We start from the raw sequence: 20,212 nt of genomic DNA, 5'->3' as shown, positions 1-20,212 counted from the left end.
TTTACATACACTTAGGTTAGAGTCATAAAAACTCAACCACTCTACACATTTCTTGTTAACAAACTATAGTTTTGTCAAGTCAGTTAGGACATCTACTTTGTGCATGACACAAGTAATTTTTCCAGCAATTGTTTATAGACAGATTATTTCACTTATAATTCACTGTATCACAATTCGAGTGGGTCAGAAGTTTACATACACTAAGTTGACTGTGCCTTTAAACAGCTTGGAAAATTCCAGAAAATGATGTCATGGCTTTAGAAGCTTCGGATAGGCTAATTGACATAATTTGAGTCAATTATAGGTGTACCTGTGGATGTATTTCAAGGCCTAGCTTCAAACTCAGTGCCTCTTTGTTGACATCATGGGAAAATCAAAAGAAATCAGCCAAGACCTCAGAAAATAATTGTAGACCTCCACAAGTCTGGTTCATCCTTGGGAGCAAATGCCTGAAGGTACCACATTCATCTGTACAAACAATAGTACGCAAGTATAAACACCATGTGACCACGCAGCCTTCATACCGCTCAGGAATGAGACGTGTTCTGTCTCCTAGAGATGAACGTACTTTGGTGTGAAAAGTGCAAATCAATCCCAGAACAACAGCAAAGGACCTTGTGAAGATGCTGGAGGAAACAGGTACAAAGTATCTATATCCACAGTAAAACAAGTCCTATATCGACATAACCTGAAAGGCCGCTCAGCAAGGAAGAAGCCACTGCTCCAAAACCGCCATAAAAAAGCCAGACTACGGTTTGCAACTGCACATGGGGACAAAGATCGTAATTTTTCGGGAGAAATGTCCTCTGGTCTGATGAAACAAAAATAGAACTGTTTGGCCATAATGACCATCGTTATGTTTGGAGGAAAAAGGGGGAGGCTTGCAAGCCGAGGAACACCATCCCAACCATGAAGCACGGGGGTGGCAGCATCATGTTGTGGGGGTGCTTTGCTGCAGGAAGGACTGGTGTACTTCACAAAATAGATGGCATCATGAGGCAGGAAAATTATGTGGATATATTGAAGCAACATCTCAAAACATCAGTCAGGAAGTTAAAGCTTGGTGGCAAATGGGTCTTCCAAATGGACAATAACCCCAAGCATACTTCCAAAGTTGTGGCAAAATGGCTTAAGGACAACAAAGTCAAGGTATTGGAGTGGCCATCACAAAGCCCTGACCTCAACCCTATAGAAAATGTGTGGGCAGAACTGAAAAAGCGTGTGCGAGCAAGGAGGCCTACAAACCCGACTCAGTTACACCAGCTCTGTCAGGAGGAATGGGCCAAAATTCACCCAACTTATTGTGGGAAGCTTGTGGAAGGCTACCCGAAACATTTGACCCAAGTTAAACAGTTTAAAGGCAATGCTACCAAATACTAATTGAGTGTATGTAAACTTCTGACCCACTAGGAATGTGATGAAATAAAAAAAAGCTGAAATAAATCACTCTCAACAATTTTTCTGACATTTCACATTCTTAAAATAAAGTGGTGATCCTAACTGACCTAAGACAGGACATTTTTACTAGGATTAAATGTCAGAAATTATGAAAAACGTTTAAAAGTATTTGGCTAAGGTGTATGTAAACTTCCGACTTCAACTGTGTATATATATATTGTAATGACCCGGCTGGGTCATAAAGGGAAAAGAGACGGACTCTAGGTGTGCAGGTCAGAACACAGGTTTATTCCTAAACTGGGCTATTGTTCCGGCCACAGCCCACGCCGCTAAATGCCGAACATACACAATGTTACCCTGTCGAGTTAAGGGTCACTCTCAAAGGAACAGATCAAGGCCCCGAACAGAAAGAAGAAAGATGATACAGTAATCCCTATTTATGCATTTCCAAATCCCGCGTGATTACCCATCATACCCCCCCAACCTTTCCATCTGTCCTGACATATTTAACCCCTGCTAGTAGCCATGAGAACCATAACACACCCACAAACACAGAACACAATACCGGGTCGTTACATAGCCCCCCCCTTTCTAAACCCTAGCCCCTAGGGTTACACAACCAAATCCTTAAAACGACCCGGAGGTCGCATCAGTCTCTTGGGCCTCCCCGTGACTCTCAGCGGTGAACCCCCAGAACACTCCTCTGCCCCAATGTCATTTCCAGCGCCCTCCGAAGAAGCAGCCCCCTCCCCAGGCTCAGGTTGCGCTAGAGTCTCCTCGTTAGACTGTTCCCGTGGGCTCACATCAGAGCCCTCACTCCCATTCCCTACCGTTTTCCTCCCTCTGTAGGGTGCCAATCGATCCCGGTGGACCACCACCTTCCTGCTCCGTGGGGGGACCTCCACCCGGTACGTCACCTCCCCCACTCTCTCTATCACCAGACACGGCCCCACCCATGCACTGTCCAGCTTTGGGCACCGCCCCTTCTTGCGCGTGGGGTTGTGAAGCCACACACATTCTCCCGCTCCAAAGTGCCTCCCCCTAGCGCGCGAGTCGTAGTGGCGCTTTTGGCGCACCCCTGCGTTCTCGAGTTGCTCTCTTGCGAAGGTGTGAGTCGCTTCTAACCGGTTCTGCAGACGACACACATAGTTCGGGCCAGGCAAAACCCCGTCGTCATTATCAGGAGGGTGGCCAAACGTCAGTTCGGCTGGGGTGCGCAACTCACGACCTAACATTAGTAGTGCTGGGGAGCACGCAGTCGATTCTTGAACAGCCGACCTTCACGCCATAAGAATAAACGGTAAGTGGGTGTCCCAATCTCTCTGGTGTTTTGAGGTAACGATGGCCAGCTGCTGTGCTAATGTTCTGTTAAATCTTTCCACCAGCCCATCACTCTGGGGGTGAAGCGGAGTAGTGCGCGTCTTCTCCGCGCCTAACCGTCTACACAACTCTGAGAACACCCGTGACTCGAAGTTTCTCCCCTGGTTGCTGTGAATAGACTGTGGCACCCCAAACCGACTGATTATTCCCCCCACCAACGCATCAGCTACTGTCACCGCCTCCTGGTCTGGGAGAGCGTAAGCCTCCGGCCACTTGGTGAAGTAGTCCATAGCGGTTAGAATCCACCTGTTACCGCTGTCTGTGGTTGGAAACGGCCCTACTATGTCTACCCCCAGTCTCTCCATGGGCTCCCCTACTGGGAATTGTTGTAGGAGGGCGTGTGACTGACCTGGAGGTCCTTTTTTAGCAGCACACTCGTCGCACTGCCTACAAAAGTCCTCAACATCCCTCCTGTGCCTGGCCCAATAGAAACCTTTACGCACGCGCTTTAACGTTTTGGAGACCCCAAAATGCCCTGCGCCTACTCCCCCATGAAGCTGCTGTAACACGCTCCCCTGCAGCCTTTTGGGCACCACTACCTGCCACGTAATTTCTCCAGTCGCTGGCTTTTTCCACCCCCTCTGGAGCACTCCCTCAGCCACTCTAAGGACTGTGAATTTAGCCCACAGTCCTTTGGTGACTGGTGATAGAGGGGCTACTTCCCCCCACGGCGGTCGTCTTCCCTCTTCCACCCACCGCAGCACAGGACGCAGCTCTGCGTCCTCCTCCTGGCGACGCCTCCACTCCCCAACGTCCACAGCCTCAAGCTCCCGGCACTCTGTCACACTCAGCTGACTCACCGTGGCGGTGACTCCCTCCTCCCTGCACAGTTCTCTCTCTCGCTCCACCCGTTTGGCGCAGTACCCACAGCCATCCTCAGCACACGGGCGGCGGGACAAGGCGTCTGCATTGCTGTGGCGAAGGCCGGCTCTGTGCTCCACCTGGAAGTCGTAGGGTTGCAGCTCCTCCAGCCAGCGGGCAATCTGACCCTCTGGCTCCTTGAAGGAGAGAAGCCACTGCAGGGCGGAGTGATCCGTCCGGACCACAAACGGCAGGCCCCCCAGGTAGTACTTGAAATGGCGTACTGCTGCCACGACAGCCAAAAGCTCTCTCCTTGTCACGCAGTAGCGTTTTTCAGCCTTATCAAAAGTTCTGCTGTAATAAGCTACTACGTGTTCCCCATCAGGCCCACGCTGAGCCAGCACAGCCCCCAAACCCTCATTGCTTGCGTCGGTGCCCAGGATGAACGGACGGTTCGGGTCTGGTGAGGCCAGGACAGGGGCCTCCATCAGGGCACGTTTGAGGGCCTCAAACGCCCGCTGGTGCTCTTCGTTCCACTGAAAAACAGTGTCCTCCTTGAGAAGGTGGTTCAAAGGAGCCGCTACCCCCGCAAACCCCTTCACAAACCTACGATAGTAGGATGCCAGCCCCAGGAAGCTCTTAACCTATTTTTTCCCCCCTGGAACTGGCCACCCCCTCACAGCCTCTACTTTGTCTGGCATCGTGCTGATGCCCTCACCACCCAGCTGATGCCCCAGGAACGCCACCTCCCTTTGCATGAAATGGCACTTTCCCGGATGTAATTTTAGCCCCGCCCCCGAGATCCTCTCCAACACTCGCCTAATTGCCCCCAGTGCCCCCTCAAACGATGTGCCGTGCACCAATATGTCGTCTAGGTACACAACACACTCGTCTCTCGGAACCCCCGCCAGCACTCTGTCCATGAGCCTCTCAAAGGTGGCAGGAGCATTACAGAGCCCGAAGCACAGCACCTTGAACTGCCAATGGCCCCTATCTGTGGAGAAGGCCGTTTTTTCACGTGCCCCTGGCGAGAGGGGCACCTGCCAGTAGCCACTGCGCAGATCAAGGGAGGAGAACCACGAGGACCCTCTCACGTGGTCTAGCGACTCATCAATCCTCGGTAGGGGATAAGAGTCTTTAGTGGTGACAGAATTTAGGCCCCTGTAGTCAACACAAAACCTAAGTTTACCCCCTTTCTTAGGCACCATGACGACCGGCGCGGACCATGGGCTATCTGATGGCTCAATGAAATCAGCCCGCAACATTTCAACAATAGTTGTGTCTGCTGCTTCCCTCTTGGCAAGGGGAATACGACGGGGCCGAATTTTAATGGGTCGGGCGTCCCCAGTGTCTATTTCGTGCTGAACTAGGTGCGTTTGTCCTACCTCATCTTCCCCCCAAGCGAAGCTATCCTTAAAGTCCAACAGCAGCTGCTTTAACTGTCTCTGTTGTCCCTCATCCAGACCCTGACAGTTCTTCAGCCACACAGCCTCGACGGCGTCGATAGCTTCCTCCTTCCCCCCGTCGGGCTGATGGGGTGAAGGAGCCAGTGTGTTTTGGGCTACTGGGCTGCCTGTGCTTGCACCATGATGGGGAGTGAAGGCCGTCGCCGCCGGAGACAGCTGCTGGGATGGCACAACGACCAAGGGAGCAGCCGGGATGACCGGTGGAGTTTCTGCAAGCTTGGAGGAAGACGGAGGGACAGCCCTGCCCCCTGCTGGCCCTCCCGAAGGCGACATTCCCACTGTGGGCCCCCCCGACAGCCTCAAAGTGCCCGACGCTAAGTCCAACTGAGCCCCACAGTTTTTCAAAAAGTCCATTCCCAGTATACAGGGGTCCTGCACCGCTGCTACCCACACCGGACACCCCACAGTTCTCCCCCCCACAGTCACAGATAGCTGACACTTCCCTAACATGGGGGCTAGCTCCCCCGTGACAGTCCGTAGCTGGACAAGGGTCGGCTCCACCCGCACCCCAACAGGTAGTATGTCTGGTCTCACCAGGGTTACTGTAGAGCCCGTGTCGACCAGGGCCAAACATTCCACCCCCTCTACCTTGACGATGACATTGCAGAAGTCCCCAACGGTGGTACGTCCCACCACAACTACCGGACTAGGAAACACGGTGGCAGCTACACCCTGGGGGAGCAGGTGGGGGGGTGGGCCCGCGCTGCCCCCTGCGCGAGAACCCGTTGTCGTTTCCCTGGTGACGGGGGAATCTGCCACACTCCCGCTGAATGTGGCCAGGTTGGCCACAACCCCAGCAGACAATAGGAGTTGAGCTGACACTGCGACGTTGCCTGGAGCCCCTCTCCATGACAAGCGAAGCAGTCTTGACTAGCCCGCCCAACTCGTCAACCCACTCTGGTTTTGTGACCCCTGGCACCCCAGCCACCGCTGCTCTCACCTCTGGTTGACTGGCGACTTCCACTCTCACTCCCTCACCCCATATCAGCTCCCTCTTCCTGGCTATCTCCACTGCAGCCCGCAGAGATGGTGGGTCCGCCATCTGAACATGCTTACCCAGTTCGGTGGAAGAGAGCGCTCTAATAAAACTGTCCCGTGCCAGCTCGTCTTGCACCCCAATCGGCATAGTTGCATAAGCCCGCCTGGTCAGGCTCAGAATACCACTTGCCAACGCCTTTAATGATTCCCCCTGAAGTCTCTTTTTGTTACACAGTTCAATCCGCAGCATGTTGGGCTGCGCGTCGATGCTGAAACGGCCCCCCAATGCCTCCACTAGCGCACCGTAGTCGCCCCTATCGTCCGGGGCTAGCGTTAGCAGGCATTCCGACGCCTCTTCTGCCAGGCTCAGGGCAAGCTGTAACGCTTTCGTCTCGTCAGACCACATCCCGGCTCTAGCCAACAACTCGAATTGAGTGAAAAGAACTTCCCATTTACCTTGTCCATTGAACTTTGGTAGTTTAGCCGCTACCGTGGCTAATGGCAATAGGTCGCTGCCATCTCTGTTTACATAAGCAGGCCCAGCCATTTCCGCACCCGGTGACGTCGATATCCCCGTCGCCGTGGCGTCTGCTCTCGAGCGGTGTGAAGGAAAACCCGCCAGTTCTGCCATCTTGCTGACTGACAATTTAACTCCCGCCAGGTGGCTCTCCAGCTTTCCTACGGCAGTCGCCGCCTGACCCTCCAGACCGGGTACCCCCGAGCCCACAACTGACACTTTGTCCGACTCTTCCTTAATTTTCCGCCTCGCCCCAAGCATCATGACCGTAGATGCGAGTCACGCTAAAGCCAACCCGGCCTATACTGAACAGCTAACTCGCCTAGTCTCTATCCCGTAGTTCGAAAGCACTTCTGACACCAATGTAATGACCCGGCTGGGTCATAAAGGGAAAAGAGACGGACTCTAGGTGTGCAGGTCAGAACACAGGTTTATTCCTAAACTGGGCTATTGTTCCGGCCACAGCCCACGCCGCTAAATGCCGAACATACACAATGTTACCCTGTCGAGTTAAGGGTCACTCTCAAAGGAACAGATCAAGGCCCCGAACAGAAAGAAGAAAGATGATACAGTAATCCCTATTTATGCATTTCCAAATCCCGCGGGATTACCCATCATACCCCCCCAACCTTTCCATCTGTCCTGACATATTTAACCCCTGCTAGTAGCCATGAGAACCATAACACACCCACAAACACAGAACACAATACCGGGTCGTTACAATATATAATACATACACACCACCGTTCAAAAGTTTGGGGTCATTTAGAAATTGACTTGTACATTTTTGTCCATTAAAATAACATCAAGTTGATCAGAAATACAGTGTAGACATTGTTCATGTTGTAAATGACTATTGTAGCTAGAAACTGCAGATTTTTTATGGAATATCTACATAGGCGTACAGAGGCCCATTATCAGCAACCATCACTCCTGTGTTCCAATGGCATGTCGTGTTAGCTAATCCAAAAGGCTAATTGATCATTATAAAACCCTTTTGCAAGTATGTTAGCACAGCTGAAAGCTGTTGTTTTGATTAAAGAAGCAATAAAACTAGCCTTCTTTAGACTAGATGAGTATCGGAGCATCAGCATTTGTGGGTTCGATTACAGGTTCAAAATGGCCAGAAACAAAACTCATCAGTCTATTCTTGTTCTGAGAAATGAAGGCTATTCCATGCAAAAAATTGCCAAGAAACTGAAGATCTCGTACAACACTGTGTACTACTGCCTTCACAGAACAGCGCAAACTGTCTCTAACCAGAATAGAAATGGCAATGGGAGGCCCCGGTTTCACAACTGAGCAAGAGGACAAGTACATTAGTGTCTAGTTTGAGAAACAGACGCCTCACAAGTCCTCAACTGGCAGCTTCATTAAATAGTACCCGCAAAACACCAGTCTAAACGTCAACAGTGATGAGGCAACTCCAGGGTGCTGGCCTTCTAGGCAGGGTTGCAAAGAAAAAGCCATATCTCAGACTGGCCAATAAAAAGGAAAGATGGTCAAAAGAACACAGACACTGGATAGAGGAAATCTGCCTAGAAGTCCAGCATCCCGCCTCTTCACTGTTGATATTGGCTATATACCACACCTCCTTTGAGTTATTGCATAATTATAGCAGTCAAAACAAGTTAAATCGACATCCATTGCTGGAAAATTATCAGGGGGGTTTAAGAAAGGCAAATGATATTTTCTCTTGTGACACTTGTGACATATTCTTAAACTCGCAAGAATTTGTATGTTTTTGATGGAAACCCGAATTTAGCTTCTTAGCCTGTATTAAAACAAGTTACGTCGATATTCCATCTTAATTCGTTCGATAACGTTATGGGGAAAGGGGTTTCTTGGATACATACACCACTTTTTTTGTGGTGGCTAGTTTTCAGGCCTTATGTACGGGTAATTGGGCTAGAAAATTTTATGTAGACCTGGCAACCCTGACTGCATTAGTAGTCTGCCTGACCGGCGTTGGATGCTGGTGATTTCTCTGTGAACATCTACATTAAAACATCAAAACGTCTTACGCGATGAGGTAATTTCATACATCTGATAAAACCGCAATGTTGGATTATATTTATACAGTATCCAACTGTAAAAGATGTGTAGACAGGTAGAATTTAAAGGGGTGGTTTAGAGGAGGTTGTATTAGCTAGCAACGTGTAGCGTGCTAACGTTAGCCCAGCTAGCCTTTTTTTCTTCACAACTAGCCGTCTTTGTTAGCCAGGTGGCCTGTAGCATAGCTTTACTGATAACTAACTAGTTAGCTACCCATCTACAAAGCTATTCACCAACTATCTTGTTAATTTATGATTAGGTAGCAAACTAGATATGCATTGTTATGTCTTAGTCAAATGAATGAATGAACAGTCAGTAGCTAGCAAGGTTAGCCATGCTATGGAAGCGGCTAGCTAGTTAGCTGCTGCTGCTTCTTCAGCAAATTAGTTAATGCGGTAATTGCTATCACACAACTAACTAATGTATTGATAATGTAATCAATTTCAGAGGCGATAGGGGCAGGGGCCGGGGCGGCCGGTTCGGCTCACGTGGTGGACTGGTGCAAGGGTGAGTAGTTAGTTAGCCAGTTGCTAGAATAATAATATTGCCTTTCATTCTTCAAGCCAGATGAGCCTTGGCATTACTTTGAAGTGGTATACCACTTCAAATTGAGCATGCTTTCTTTTAGTTTTGTGTGATGCCATAATGGTTGATTTACTATGCCCACAACTGTAAAGTTAACCAGTCCAACTTATGATTTAGGCCTATGATATTTGGGATTCATGAGGTAACTTTTCCAACTAAAATTCATAGAAGAATGTCAAATCAAATGTTATTGGTCGCATACCGCCAACAGTGCAGTAATATCCAACAAATTACCCAACATATATACACATCTAAGTAGGAATTAATAATACGTGACTAAGATGTCGTAGAATAGTATAGAATACAGTATATACATATGAGATGAGTAATGCAAGATATGTGAACTTTATTTAAGTGACTAGTGTTCCATTCCTTAAAGTGGCTAGTGATTTCTAGTCTAATCCTATAGCCAGCACCCTCTAATGTGCTAGTGATGGCTGTTTAACAGTCTGATGGCCTTGAGATAGAAGCTGTTTTTCAGTCTCTCGGCCCCAACTTTGATGCCCCTGTACTGACCTCACCTTCTGGATGATAGCGGGGTGAACAGGCAGTGGCTCAGGTGGTCGATGTCCTTGATGATCCTTTTGGCCTTCCTGTGACATCGGGTGCTGTAGGTATCCTGGAGGGCGGGTAGTTTGCCCCCGGTAATGCGTTGGGCAGACCGTACCACCCTCTGGAGAGCCTTGCGGTTGCGGGCGGTGCAGTTGCTGTACCAGGCGGTGATATAGCCCGACAGGATGCTTTCAATTGTGCATCTGTAAAAGTTTGAGGGTTTTAGGTGACAAGACAAATTTCTTTGGCATCCTGAGGTTGAAGAGGCTCTGTTGTGCCTTCTTCACCATGCTGTCTGTGTGGATGGGCCATTTCAGTTTGTCAGTAATGTGTACGCCAAGGAACTGGAAGCTTTCCACCTTCTCCACTGCGGTCCCGTCGATGTAGATAGGGGGGTGCACCCTCTCCTGTTTCCTGAAGTCCACGATCATCTCCTTTGTTTTGTTGACGTTGAGTGAGAGGTTGTTTTCCAGGCACCACACTCCCAGAGCCCTCACCACCTCTGTATCTGTATCTGAATGTCTGGTGCAATATAAGATGCATCAATGTTTATTGGTCCCTTGTTTCAGGTATCGGCCATTTGTCCCCCACATTCCCTTTGACTTCTATGTGGTGAGTATTTGCCACTTTATGTCAAGCATCCTTCCCGTATACAGTGGGGAGAACAAGTATTTGATACACTGCCGATATTGCAGGTTTTCCTACTTACAAAGCATGTAAAGGTCTGTAATTTTTATCATAGGTACACTTCAACTGTGAGAGACGGAATCTAAAACAAAAATCCAGAAAATCACATTGTATGCTTTTTAAGTAATTCATTTGCATTTTATTGCATGACATAAGTATTTGAAAACCTACCAACCAGTAAGAATTCCGGCTCTCACAGACCTGTTAGTTTTTCTTTAAGAAGCCCTCTTGTTCTCCACTCATTACCTGTATTAACTGCACCTGTTTGAACTCGTTACCTATATAAAAGACACCTGTCCACACACTCAATCAAACAGACTCCAACCTCTCCACAATGGCCAAGACCAGAGAGCTGTGTAAGGACATCAGGGATAAAATTGTAGACCTGCACAAGGCTGGGATGGGCTACAGGACAATAGGCAAGCAGCCTGGTGAGAAGGCAACAACTGTTGGCGCAATTATTAGAAAATGGAAGAAGTTCAAGATGACGGTCAATCACCCTCGGTCTGGGGCTCCATGCAAGATCTCACCTCGTGGGGCATCAATGATCATGAGGAAGGTGAGGGATCAGCCCAGAACTACACGGCAGGACCTGGTCAATGACCTGAAGAGAGCTGGGACCACAGTCTCAAAGAAAACCATTAGTAACACACTACGCCGTCATGGATTAAAATCCTGCAGCGCACGCAAGGTCCCCCTGCTCAAGCCAGCGCATGTCCAGGCCCGTCTGAAGTTTGCCAATGACCATCTGGATGATCCAGAGGAGGAATGGGAGAAGGTCATGTGGTCTGATGAGACAAAAATAGAGCTTTTTGGTCTAAACTCCACTCGCCGTGTTTGGAGGAAGAAGAAGGATGAGTACAACCCCAAGAACACCATCCCAACCGTGAAGCATGGAGGCGGAAACATCCTTCTTTGGGGATGCTTTTCTGCAAAGGGGACAGGACGACTGCACCGTATTGAGGGGAGGATGGATGGGGCCATGTATCGCGAGATCTTGGCCAACAACCTCCTTCCCTCAGTAAGAGCATTGAAGATGGGTCGTAGCTGGGTCTTCCAGCATGACAACGACCCGAAACACACAGCCAGGGCAACTAAGGAGTGGCTCCGTAAGAAGCATCTCAAGGTCCTGGAGTGGCCTAGCCAGTCTCCAGACCTGAACCCAATAGAAAATCTTTGGAGGGAGCTGAAAGTCCGTATTGCCAAGCGACAGCCCCGAAACCTGAAGGATCTGGAGAAGGTCTGTATGGAGGAGTGGGCCAAAATCACTGCTGCAGTGTGTGCAAACCTGGTCAAGAACTACAGGAAACGCATGATCTCTGTAATTGCAAACAAAGGTTTCTGTACCAAATATTAAGTTCTGCTTTTCTGATGTATCAAATACTTATGTCATGCAATAAAATGCAAATTAATTATTTAAAAATCATACAATGTGATTTTCTGGATTTTTGTTTTAGATTCCGTCTCTCACAGTTGAAGTGTACCTATGATAAAAATTACAGACCTCTACATGCTTTGTAAGTAGGAAAACCTGCAAAATCGGCAGTGTATCAAATACTTGTTCTCCCCACTGTACATGAGCTCTTGCACCAATGATTATTTTGAAGAGAGCATATCAGTGGTGCAGCATGTACAGTGGGGCAAAAAAGTATTTAGTCAGCCACCAATTGTGCAAGTTCTCCCACTTAAAAAGATGAGAGAGGCCTGTAATTTTCATCATAGGTACACTACAACTATGACAGACAAAATGAGGGGGAAAAATCCAGAAAATCACATTGTAGGATTTTTTATGAATTTATTAGCAAATTATGGTGGAAAATAAGTATTTGGCCAATAACAAAAGTTTATCTCAATACTTTGTTATATACCCTTTGTTGGCAATGACAGAGGTCAAACGTTTTCTGTAAGTCTTCCCAAGGTTTTCACACACTGTTGCTGGTATTTTGGCCCATTCCTCCATGCAGATCTCCTCTAGAGCAGTGATGTTTTGGGGCTGTTGCTGGGCAACACGGACTTTCAACTCCCTCCAAAGATTTTCTATGGGGTTGAGATCTGGAGACTGGCTAGGCCACTCCAGGACCTTGAAATGCTTCTTACGAAGCCACTCCTTCGTTGCCCGGGCGGTGTGTTTGGGATCATTGTCATGCTGAAAGACCCAGCCACGTTTCATCTTCAATGCCCTTGCTGATGGAAGGAGGTTTTCACTCAAAATCTCACGATACATGGCCCCATTCATTCTTTCCTTTACACGGATCAGTCGTCCTGGTCCCTTTGCAAAAAAACAGCCCCAAAGCATGATGTTTCCACCCCCATGCTTCACAGTAGGTATGGTGTTCTTTGGATGCAACTCAGTATTCTTTGTCCTCCAAACACGGCGAGTTGAGTTTTTACCAAAAAGTTCTATTTTGGTTTCATCTGACCATATGACATTCTCCCAATCTTCTTCTGGATCATACAAATGCTCTCTAGCAAACTTCAGACGGGCCTGGACTTGTACTGGCTTAAGCAGGGAGACACGTCTGGCACTGCAGGATTTGAGTCCCTGGCGGCGTAGTGTGTTACTGATGGTAGGCTTTGTTACTTTGTTCCCAGCTCTCTGCAGGTCATTCACTAGGTCCCCCCGTGTGGTTCTGGGATTTTTGCTCACCGTTCTTGTGATCATTTTGACCCCACGGGGTGAGATCTTGCGTGGAGCCCCAGATCGAGGGAGATTATCAGTGGTCTTGTATGTCTTCCATTTCCTAATAATTGCTCCCACAGTTGATTTCTTCAAACCAAGCTGCTTACCTATTGCAGATTCAGTCTTCCCAGCCTGGTGCAGGTCTACAATTTTGTTTCTGGTGTCCTTTGACAGCTCTTTGGTCCTTGCCATAGTGGAGTTTGGAGTGTGACTGTTTGAGGTTGTGGACAGGTGTCTTTTATACTGATAACAAGTTCAAACAGGTGCCATTAATACAGGTAACGAGTGGAGGACAGAGGAGCCTCTTAAAGAAGAAGTTACAGGTCTGTGAGAGCCAGAAATCTTGCTTGTTTGTAGGTGACCAAATACTTATTTTCCACCATAATTTGCAAATAAATTCATTAAAAATCCTACAATGTGATTTTCTGGATTTTTTTCCTTCTCATTTTGTCTGTCATAGTTGAAGTGTACCTATGATGAAAATTACAGGCCTCTCATCTTTTTAAGTGGGAGAACTTGCACAGTTGGTGGCTGACTAAATACTTTTTTGCCCCACTGTAGCTCACTTTCATTGAAATCAACAATTTCTTATTGTCTCATTTTCTTGAGTCAGACAGTACAGGCAGAATGTAATCGATGGAGATCAGCTCACCTACTCATACAGATTGTAATCGATGGAGATCAGCTCACCTACTCATACAGATTGTAATCGATGGAGATCAGCTCACCTACTCATACAGATTGTAATCGATGGAGATCAGCTCACCTACTCATACAGATTGTAATCGATGGAGATCAGCTCACCTACTCATACAGATTGTAATCGATGGAGATCAGCTCACCTACTCATACAGATTGTAATCGATGGAGATCAGCTCACCTACTCATACAGATTGTAATCGATGGAGATCAGCTCACCTACTCATACAGATTGTAATCGATGGAGATCAGCTCACCTACTCATACAGATTGTAATCGATGGAGATCAGCTCACCTACTCATACAGATTGTAATTGATGGAGATCTGCTCACCTACTCATACAGATTGTAATCGATGGAGATCAGCTCACCTACTCATACAGATTGTAATCGATGGAGATCAGCTCACCTACTCATACAGATTGTAATCGATGGAGATCAGCTCACCTACTCATACAGATTGTAATCGATGGAGATCAGCTCACCTACTCATACAGATTGTAATTGATGGAGATCAGCTCACCTACTCATACAGATTGTAATCGATGGAGATCAGCTCACCTACTCATACAGATTGTAATTGATGGAGATCTGCTCACCTACTCATACAGAATGGTCTAATGCGCTAGTCAAAACGACAGGGATCTTGTCAAAGTAATACAGTAGCGCAGATCGGGATGTCGAGTGGACAGTGCTAAGCTGGCTCTTTGGTTCCCCCAGTGTGAGATGGCCTTCCCCAGAGTGAAGGCAGCAGCAGATGAGACTGCCTTCAGCGAGTGTCTACTGAAGAGGAACCAGGACCTCAGCCCCACACCCGCAGAGCAGGTGGAGAACATGCACACAAACCTCTCTCTCTCTCAAACCTTCAACACACTACACTCTCACTCGGTCATCCTTACTCAAACCACACTTGCTGGATCATTTAACTCAAGCTGTTGTATGCACACACCAGCATATTCCTTTAGGTTATGTGTTAAACAACACACTCCTATGCTATGCCACCATATAATTATTTCCATTTACATGCAAACTCTCTGCTCCCCCTTTCAGTCCTCTATCTTGTCCCTGGTCACCAAGATCAACAACGTCATCGACAACCTCATTGTCGCCCCCGGCAACTTTGAAGTGGTGAGTTCCAGACCTTAGTGGAGATTAACGGGCCGAAATGTATCTGTATCTTGGATAACATATTTAGCCATGTGCAATAACAATGGGAATTTCTTTCTCCACTCATTCCAGCAAATTGAAGAGGTACGTCAGGTGGGCTCATACAAGAAAGGCACCATGACAACGGGACACAATGTTGCTGACCTGGTGGTCATCCTCAAGATCTTGCCCACACGTGAGTTCTGTGTGTGTGCATACAAAAGCAAAGCCCATTTGATACATTATTTGATTGGTCTTCAAATGTCAACGATGTTGATTGCCGCACAGCATTTTGCAATATTGCTGGGTTATAATACATTTACATTTTAGTCATTTAGCAGAAGCTTTTATCCAGAGAAACTTTCAGGAGCAATTAGGGTTAAGTGCCTTGCTCAAGAGGACATGGACAGATTTTTTTTTTTTTTTTACCTTGTCGGCTTGGGGATTCAAACAAGCATCCTGGACTGTATTTCCCATAGCAGCCATTTTGAAATTGTCTCCATTGGTTGTACTGAACCCCCATAATGAAAGTTGTCTCTCTTGCAGTGGAGGCTGTCGCGGCTCTCGGCAACAAAGTGGTGGAGACCCTTCGCACACAAGACCCTGCTGAAGGTGACCGATATTACACAGTTGCGTTTGTTTTCGTGTAGCCACATTGCAACATCAGTCACTGAAGTTAATGTAGCTTTCAATAGCATCAATTCTGCTCCTATTTAGCTTTGTCGATAGGTCGTGCCATGTTGTTTTAGGGACAAATTCATTCAAAAGTGTAAATACAAGGATAATGTAGGCATGCTGGGTAATAGGATACAGGGTATTCTTGATCTTCAGTGGTTATGATGTAATGTTGCCAACCGACTCCCTCTTTGTCCTAGTTCTCTCCATGCTGACGAATGAGACAGGTTTTGAGATCAGCTCTGCCGATGCAACAGTGAAAATCCTCATCACCACCGTTCCCCCCAACCTGCGCAAGCTGGACCCCGAACTGCACTGTATGTACATTCAGACGCGCACACACACACACACACACACACACACACACACACACACACACACACACACACACACACGCAGTACAACGTGATATAATGTAAACATGAGCTGCCCTCATAACTACACTCATAGATCTACATAAAAAGAAGTCAAAACACTCAGGTAGATGCACTGTGATTGGCACAAAGCTCTCTGTCGTGCATGCCATAAGCATTCATTGTAGGCTGGAGGCTTTTAATGTAGATGTATTATCTGTTTTCAGCTAGACAATGTGGTCATAATGGTGTCGGTGATGTGGTATTTTTCTCCCCAGTGGACATCAAGGTGCTGCAGAGTGCTCTGGCCGCCATCCGCCATGCCCGCTGGTTTGAGGAGAACGCCTCCCAATCTACGTAAGACACCTTTAAAAACCTTTTGGTCTTTTACCTCTCAACCCGTTTACCCTCCCAAACCGATATCTCCTCAGTATGTGTCTCAAATGATGTAATAGGTCCTCAGTCTCCTTTTTGTCTTGAACCTTTCACTTTTCACATCCTCAATATTTCTCACAAGTGAAGGAGGAATAAAGGGAGACTTTTTATCCTAAATGTTTCAGCCATAATGACCTTTTGTCTTGATAAAGACCGTCTCCCTTTATTATCCTGTGTATATTGTAAATGGCAATACAGCAAAGCGCTGACTAACTTAACTTCTTTTAAAGTGTTCAACTCCTGGTTATTGTTGTTATTTAGGGTGAAAGTGCTGATTCGCCTGCTGAAGGATCTGAGGGTGCGTTTCCCCGGGTTCGAACCTCTCACCCCCTGGATCCTGGATCTACTGGTGAGTCCATTGCACTGACCATAGTTCTACTGAATGTACAGATTTTGCCACTACACCCCCCCCATTCTCACGACTCAACACTTAACACGTGATCGTAGTTAGCCCACTGCATTCATCACAGTTATGCTAATGTTCAGTTGGGTGGGGACACTACACCTACCATTAACACAACTACTGGTAAACCATTAGCATGTAATACTGGTGAGGCACGATAATGGAGGATTTAGCGATTTGTTGTGAATTACCACACACAGAGTAAGTCACCTGGCTAATATGTTATGTTTTGTGTGATTCTCTGTCTTTGCTATTGTATTGTCCCTAACTGAAAGCTTGCATAACTAAAGGAGGAATGAATAAGGAATGAAGTGTTTCTGCTCAGGGTCATTCTGCCGTCATGAACAACCCCTCCAGGCAGCCCCTGTCACTCAATGTGGCTTACAGGTGAGTCTTCTCATTCCCCCAGTCAGTGGTTTTTCAACTGTGGGTGTCTGTTGACCGTCTCATTTCCAAAACATGACTTTGTGATACTTTACTGGCGGTGCCTTCATTTTTTGTTGTTGATGTTGCTCTTTTCAGACGCTGCCTACAGATGTTGGCCGCCGGACTTTTCCTGCCAGGCTCAGTGGGCATCACTGACCCCTGTGAGAGTGGAAACTTCCGGGTGCACACCGTCATGACCCTCGAGCAGCAGGTAACATCTTCGCTTTAGCTGCCTTCATGGTACAGGGGTGGGGAACCTTGGTCCTGGTGGCAGGGTTTGCTCCAGCCCAGCACTAATTCTTAGTTTCCATGATCATATGTGTTTGGTTAGGATTACTGTTAGGTGATTCACATAGGTATATTAATTGAAAGTGTGTGTCTGTTTTTTGTAGGACATGGTTTGTTTCACTGCTCAGACATTGGTCAGGGTCCTCTCTCATGGAGGGTACAGGAAGATTCTGGGCCTGGAGGGTGATGCCAGCTGTGAGTACCTCGTCTCTCTCTCTCTCACTCACACCCTTTTTTCTCAAAGTAAACATTAAACAAATCTACCTCACCCTCCCAGACCTGGCTTCGGAAATGTCCACATGGGACGGTGTGATCGTCACACCCTCTGAGAAGGCCTACGAGAAGCCGCCAGAGAGGAAGGAAGAGGAGGATGAGGCGCTAGAGGAAGGAGGGGATGTAGAGGATGAAAGCATGGAGACACAGGAGTGAGGAAGACAAGGGAAGTGATGCGCCACCAGTGAGCTGCCAGGTACTAGTAGCCAGTCAGAAAACCAGGCTCATTACCAGGCTGGCTAGCTAGCTGCCTAGCTTGTTGTTACATCTCCTACAGTAGCTTAGTTAGCACATTAATGCAATGTTCTATAAATTAGCCTAGTTGCTAGTAGCAAATCCCATTAATGTATTTATGAGTTAACAAAATCAACAACTTTTTTTGTTTATGGAAATAAATCATTGTCATGCCAAGTCATAACAAAGTAAGCGATGTAGCTGCCACACATTAACAACTCACCAGCCAGAGACTAGCCGGCGATAGTAGTGCATGGAGCCATCTACTGTATCCGTGTTACAGGCGAGAATTCTGCGAAATCAGCTCCGCTTTACACAGAGTATAATACAAGAGGGTTTGCGAAGGACATTCTTTTGTCTTTGAGAACCACCCGAAGTTCGACTTCAATTCACTCTTTTACCCATACAATGTGATCTGAGGCTTAACAACTTTTTATTTTCCCCCTCTTGTCGCCATCTAGAGGATCCTGTGCCACATCTTTTTAAATGAACGTTTACCCCTGACCCTTTGAGACCGTTCACTCGCCCCTTTGTCCTTCACCTTCAATGAAGTTCATGTCCACTAATGAATTGACTGCAACGACCTGGACCAAAGTTCTCCAACTGGACGGACAGACTCGCATAAACTGTTACTGGTCCTTCAACGCCCTCAACAAAAATGAAATTCACGGTCTTTCCAGAAAGGGACGGGGGTCGCTATCTATTTGTATTCCGTGTCTTTGTCTGGTTTTTACTTTGTAGCAACAATGATGACTAAATTAAACAGCTTTTTTAAAATTTGAATGCCTCTTTATGTAAATATAGCAATGTATACCTTTTTTTTTGTATTTTGAAATGTATGGCTGGCTAGATAGAAAATGTAGGCCCCGTGTTTGTGAAAAGACATACTCTGTCGTGTAATTACCACCACAGATCATTTCCAGTCTAGGTACCCTAATTTTTACAAACCTTTTTTAGTGTTTAATTTATTGGATCCCAGTTAAACTTAAATGCTGTTTTGCAGTTCAGATTCTAGAGGTTACTGGTAAGAGGATCATTTAATTCAAAACATAATTGTCAACAACAAAACAATCTGATCATAAGATGCCATGTAACTTGTGAGAAACTTTAACGTTCATACTCCTTTTTTATATCAAAACTCATAAACATGTCACTGAATAAGGATCATGATTTAATTGATGCAAGTATTAGACAACTTAGTATCAGTTATAGGTAGGCTTATTGTTTTTGGTTAACTTGCTAATAACCAAAAGTCTCCAAATAATGCTCTAAGTTGGCACTGGAAAATATATGGATCTTTTGATTGGACTCAACATAGGCACTCAAGCAATTTAATAGGATCTCTGTCACTAAACCCTCCCACAAAGGTCCATAATGGGGTGAAAATAGCAGCCATCTTGGTCAGGGAGAAAAATCCGAAACCAGTCTAATTGGAATGAATAGCATAGGTAGTGTGTTTCCTGCTTTTACTTATGCAGGAGATGTATCATAAACAGTTTTTTATGGGTTTTATACACACTTTCTGTATAAATAGTCTTTAAAATATATGTAAACAGACAACACAGACATGTATGTTCTTGGAAAGCTGTGAGTGCTATTATATGATACAATATCAGTACTTGTTGCATTTACAGCTTGTCTAAGCCCTATCAACTGATTTGAGCCAGTGTATGGCTATGGATTGATTGCATTGTTTGATTGGAATATTGGCAGTTAATTTGACACATTTAAGGAATAATTTGAATAATTCCTCCTAAAACTGTCTGGCTAGCAAGCTAACTCTCATGCAGTGCAGATAAGATATGTGTAAAACAATGAATGTGAAGAATTTCTCACAGGACTGGTAAACCATAGTTGACAAACTCCCTGACAAGGTTAATGTCCATTCTATTATTCTAATTCTGTGTCATCTTTTCTCTTTGAAGTTGTAGTCATCACAATCGAAATAGGACTTACAGTAATACAATAGGGCATAATGAGGTAACTCTGAAGACTGCATAACATTAGAACAATTGATGACCAGCCACAAGTAGCATTGCATGCCTGTAGATGGCATCAGAGTATTGCAGACAGCAGCCAAGCTCAAGCGACTGTTGCTGAAATCCCACTTATGGTCTATCTATCAACTCTACAATTCTAAAGGTAGCTCATCTCACACTGTACCATGATCTTATCATTTAC

General features: G+C 46.5%; 3 protein-coding genes across 3 annotated transcripts; 1 reads left to right on the top strand and 2 right to left on the bottom strand.

The window, feature by feature from the left end:
- Nucleotides 1–2,009: 2,009 nt before the first annotated feature.
- On the bottom strand, nucleotides 2,010–2,633 carry LOC139554760 (uncharacterized). The gene has a single exon (XM_071367868.1). It carries the CDS (start codon nucleotides 2,631–2,633, stop codon nucleotides 2,010–2,012), a length of 624 nt encoding a protein of 207 aa, XP_071223969.1.
- Nucleotides 2,634–4,223: 1,590 nt separating this feature from the next.
- On the bottom strand, nucleotides 4,224–6,804 carry LOC139554313 (uncharacterized). The gene is made up of 2 exons (XM_071367072.1): nucleotides 5,879–6,804; nucleotides 4,224–5,781 (listed from the first exon to the last, which is right to left on the bottom strand). Exons 1-2 carry the CDS (start codon nucleotides 6,802–6,804, stop codon nucleotides 4,224–4,226), a joined length of 2,484 nt encoding a protein of 827 aa, XP_071223173.1.
- A 1,334-nt stretch (nucleotides 6,805–8,138) lies between these two features.
- On the top strand, nucleotides 8,139–18,810 carry LOC139554759 (interleukin enhancer-binding factor 2 homolog). The gene is made up of 15 exons (XM_071367867.1): nucleotides 8,139–8,572; nucleotides 9,043–9,102; nucleotides 10,302–10,344; nucleotides 14,519–14,623; nucleotides 14,849–14,926; nucleotides 15,038–15,140; nucleotides 15,491–15,556; nucleotides 15,820–15,936; nucleotides 16,251–16,329; nucleotides 16,669–16,756; nucleotides 17,136–17,197; nucleotides 17,333–17,447; nucleotides 17,629–17,719; nucleotides 17,802–17,993; nucleotides 18,493–18,810. The coding sequence occupies exons 1-14, from the start codon at nucleotides 8,568–8,570 to the stop codon at nucleotides 17,951–17,953; spliced, it is 1,164 nt and encodes a 387-aa protein (XP_071223968.1). The 5' UTR covers nucleotides 8,139–8,567; the 3' UTR covers nucleotides 17,954–17,993; nucleotides 18,493–18,810.
- Nucleotides 18,811–20,212: the final 1,402 nt, after the last annotated feature.

The sequence above is a fragment of the Salvelinus alpinus genome, chromosome 26 (genome assembly GCF_045679555.1).
Source record: "Salvelinus alpinus chromosome 26, SLU_Salpinus.1, whole genome shotgun sequence".
Lineage (NCBI taxonomy): Eukaryota > Metazoa > Chordata > Actinopteri > Salmoniformes > Salmonidae > Salvelinus > Salvelinus alpinus.
Note: the sequence above shows the minus strand (reverse complement) of the source record. Positions and strands in the feature narration are given on the sequence as shown.

Excerpts from the sequence above, each read along its gene's own strand:
- LOC139554760 (XM_071367868.1), bottom strand. The coding sequence starts at position 2,633 with ATGTTAGGTCGTGAGTTGCGCACCCCAGCCGAACTGACGTTTGGCCAC.
- LOC139554313 (XM_071367072.1), bottom strand. The coding sequence starts at position 6,804 with ATGATGCTTGGGGCGAGGCGGAAAATTAAGGAAGAGTCGGACAAAGTG. Across the intron at positions 5,782-5,878 it reads GTCATGGAGAGGGGCTCCAG|GGAAACGACAACGGGTTCTC; the intron begins GCAACGTCGCAG and ends CCCCGTCACCAG.
- LOC139554759 (XM_071367867.1), top strand. Across the intron at positions 15,937-16,250 it reads GCTGGACCCCGAACTGCACT|TGGACATCAAGGTGCTGCAG; the intron begins GTATGTACATTC and ends TTTTCTCCCCAG. Across the intron at positions 16,330-16,668 it reads GAGAACGCCTCCCAATCTAC|GGTGAAAGTGCTGATTCGCC; the intron begins GTAAGACACCTT and ends GTTGTTATTTAG.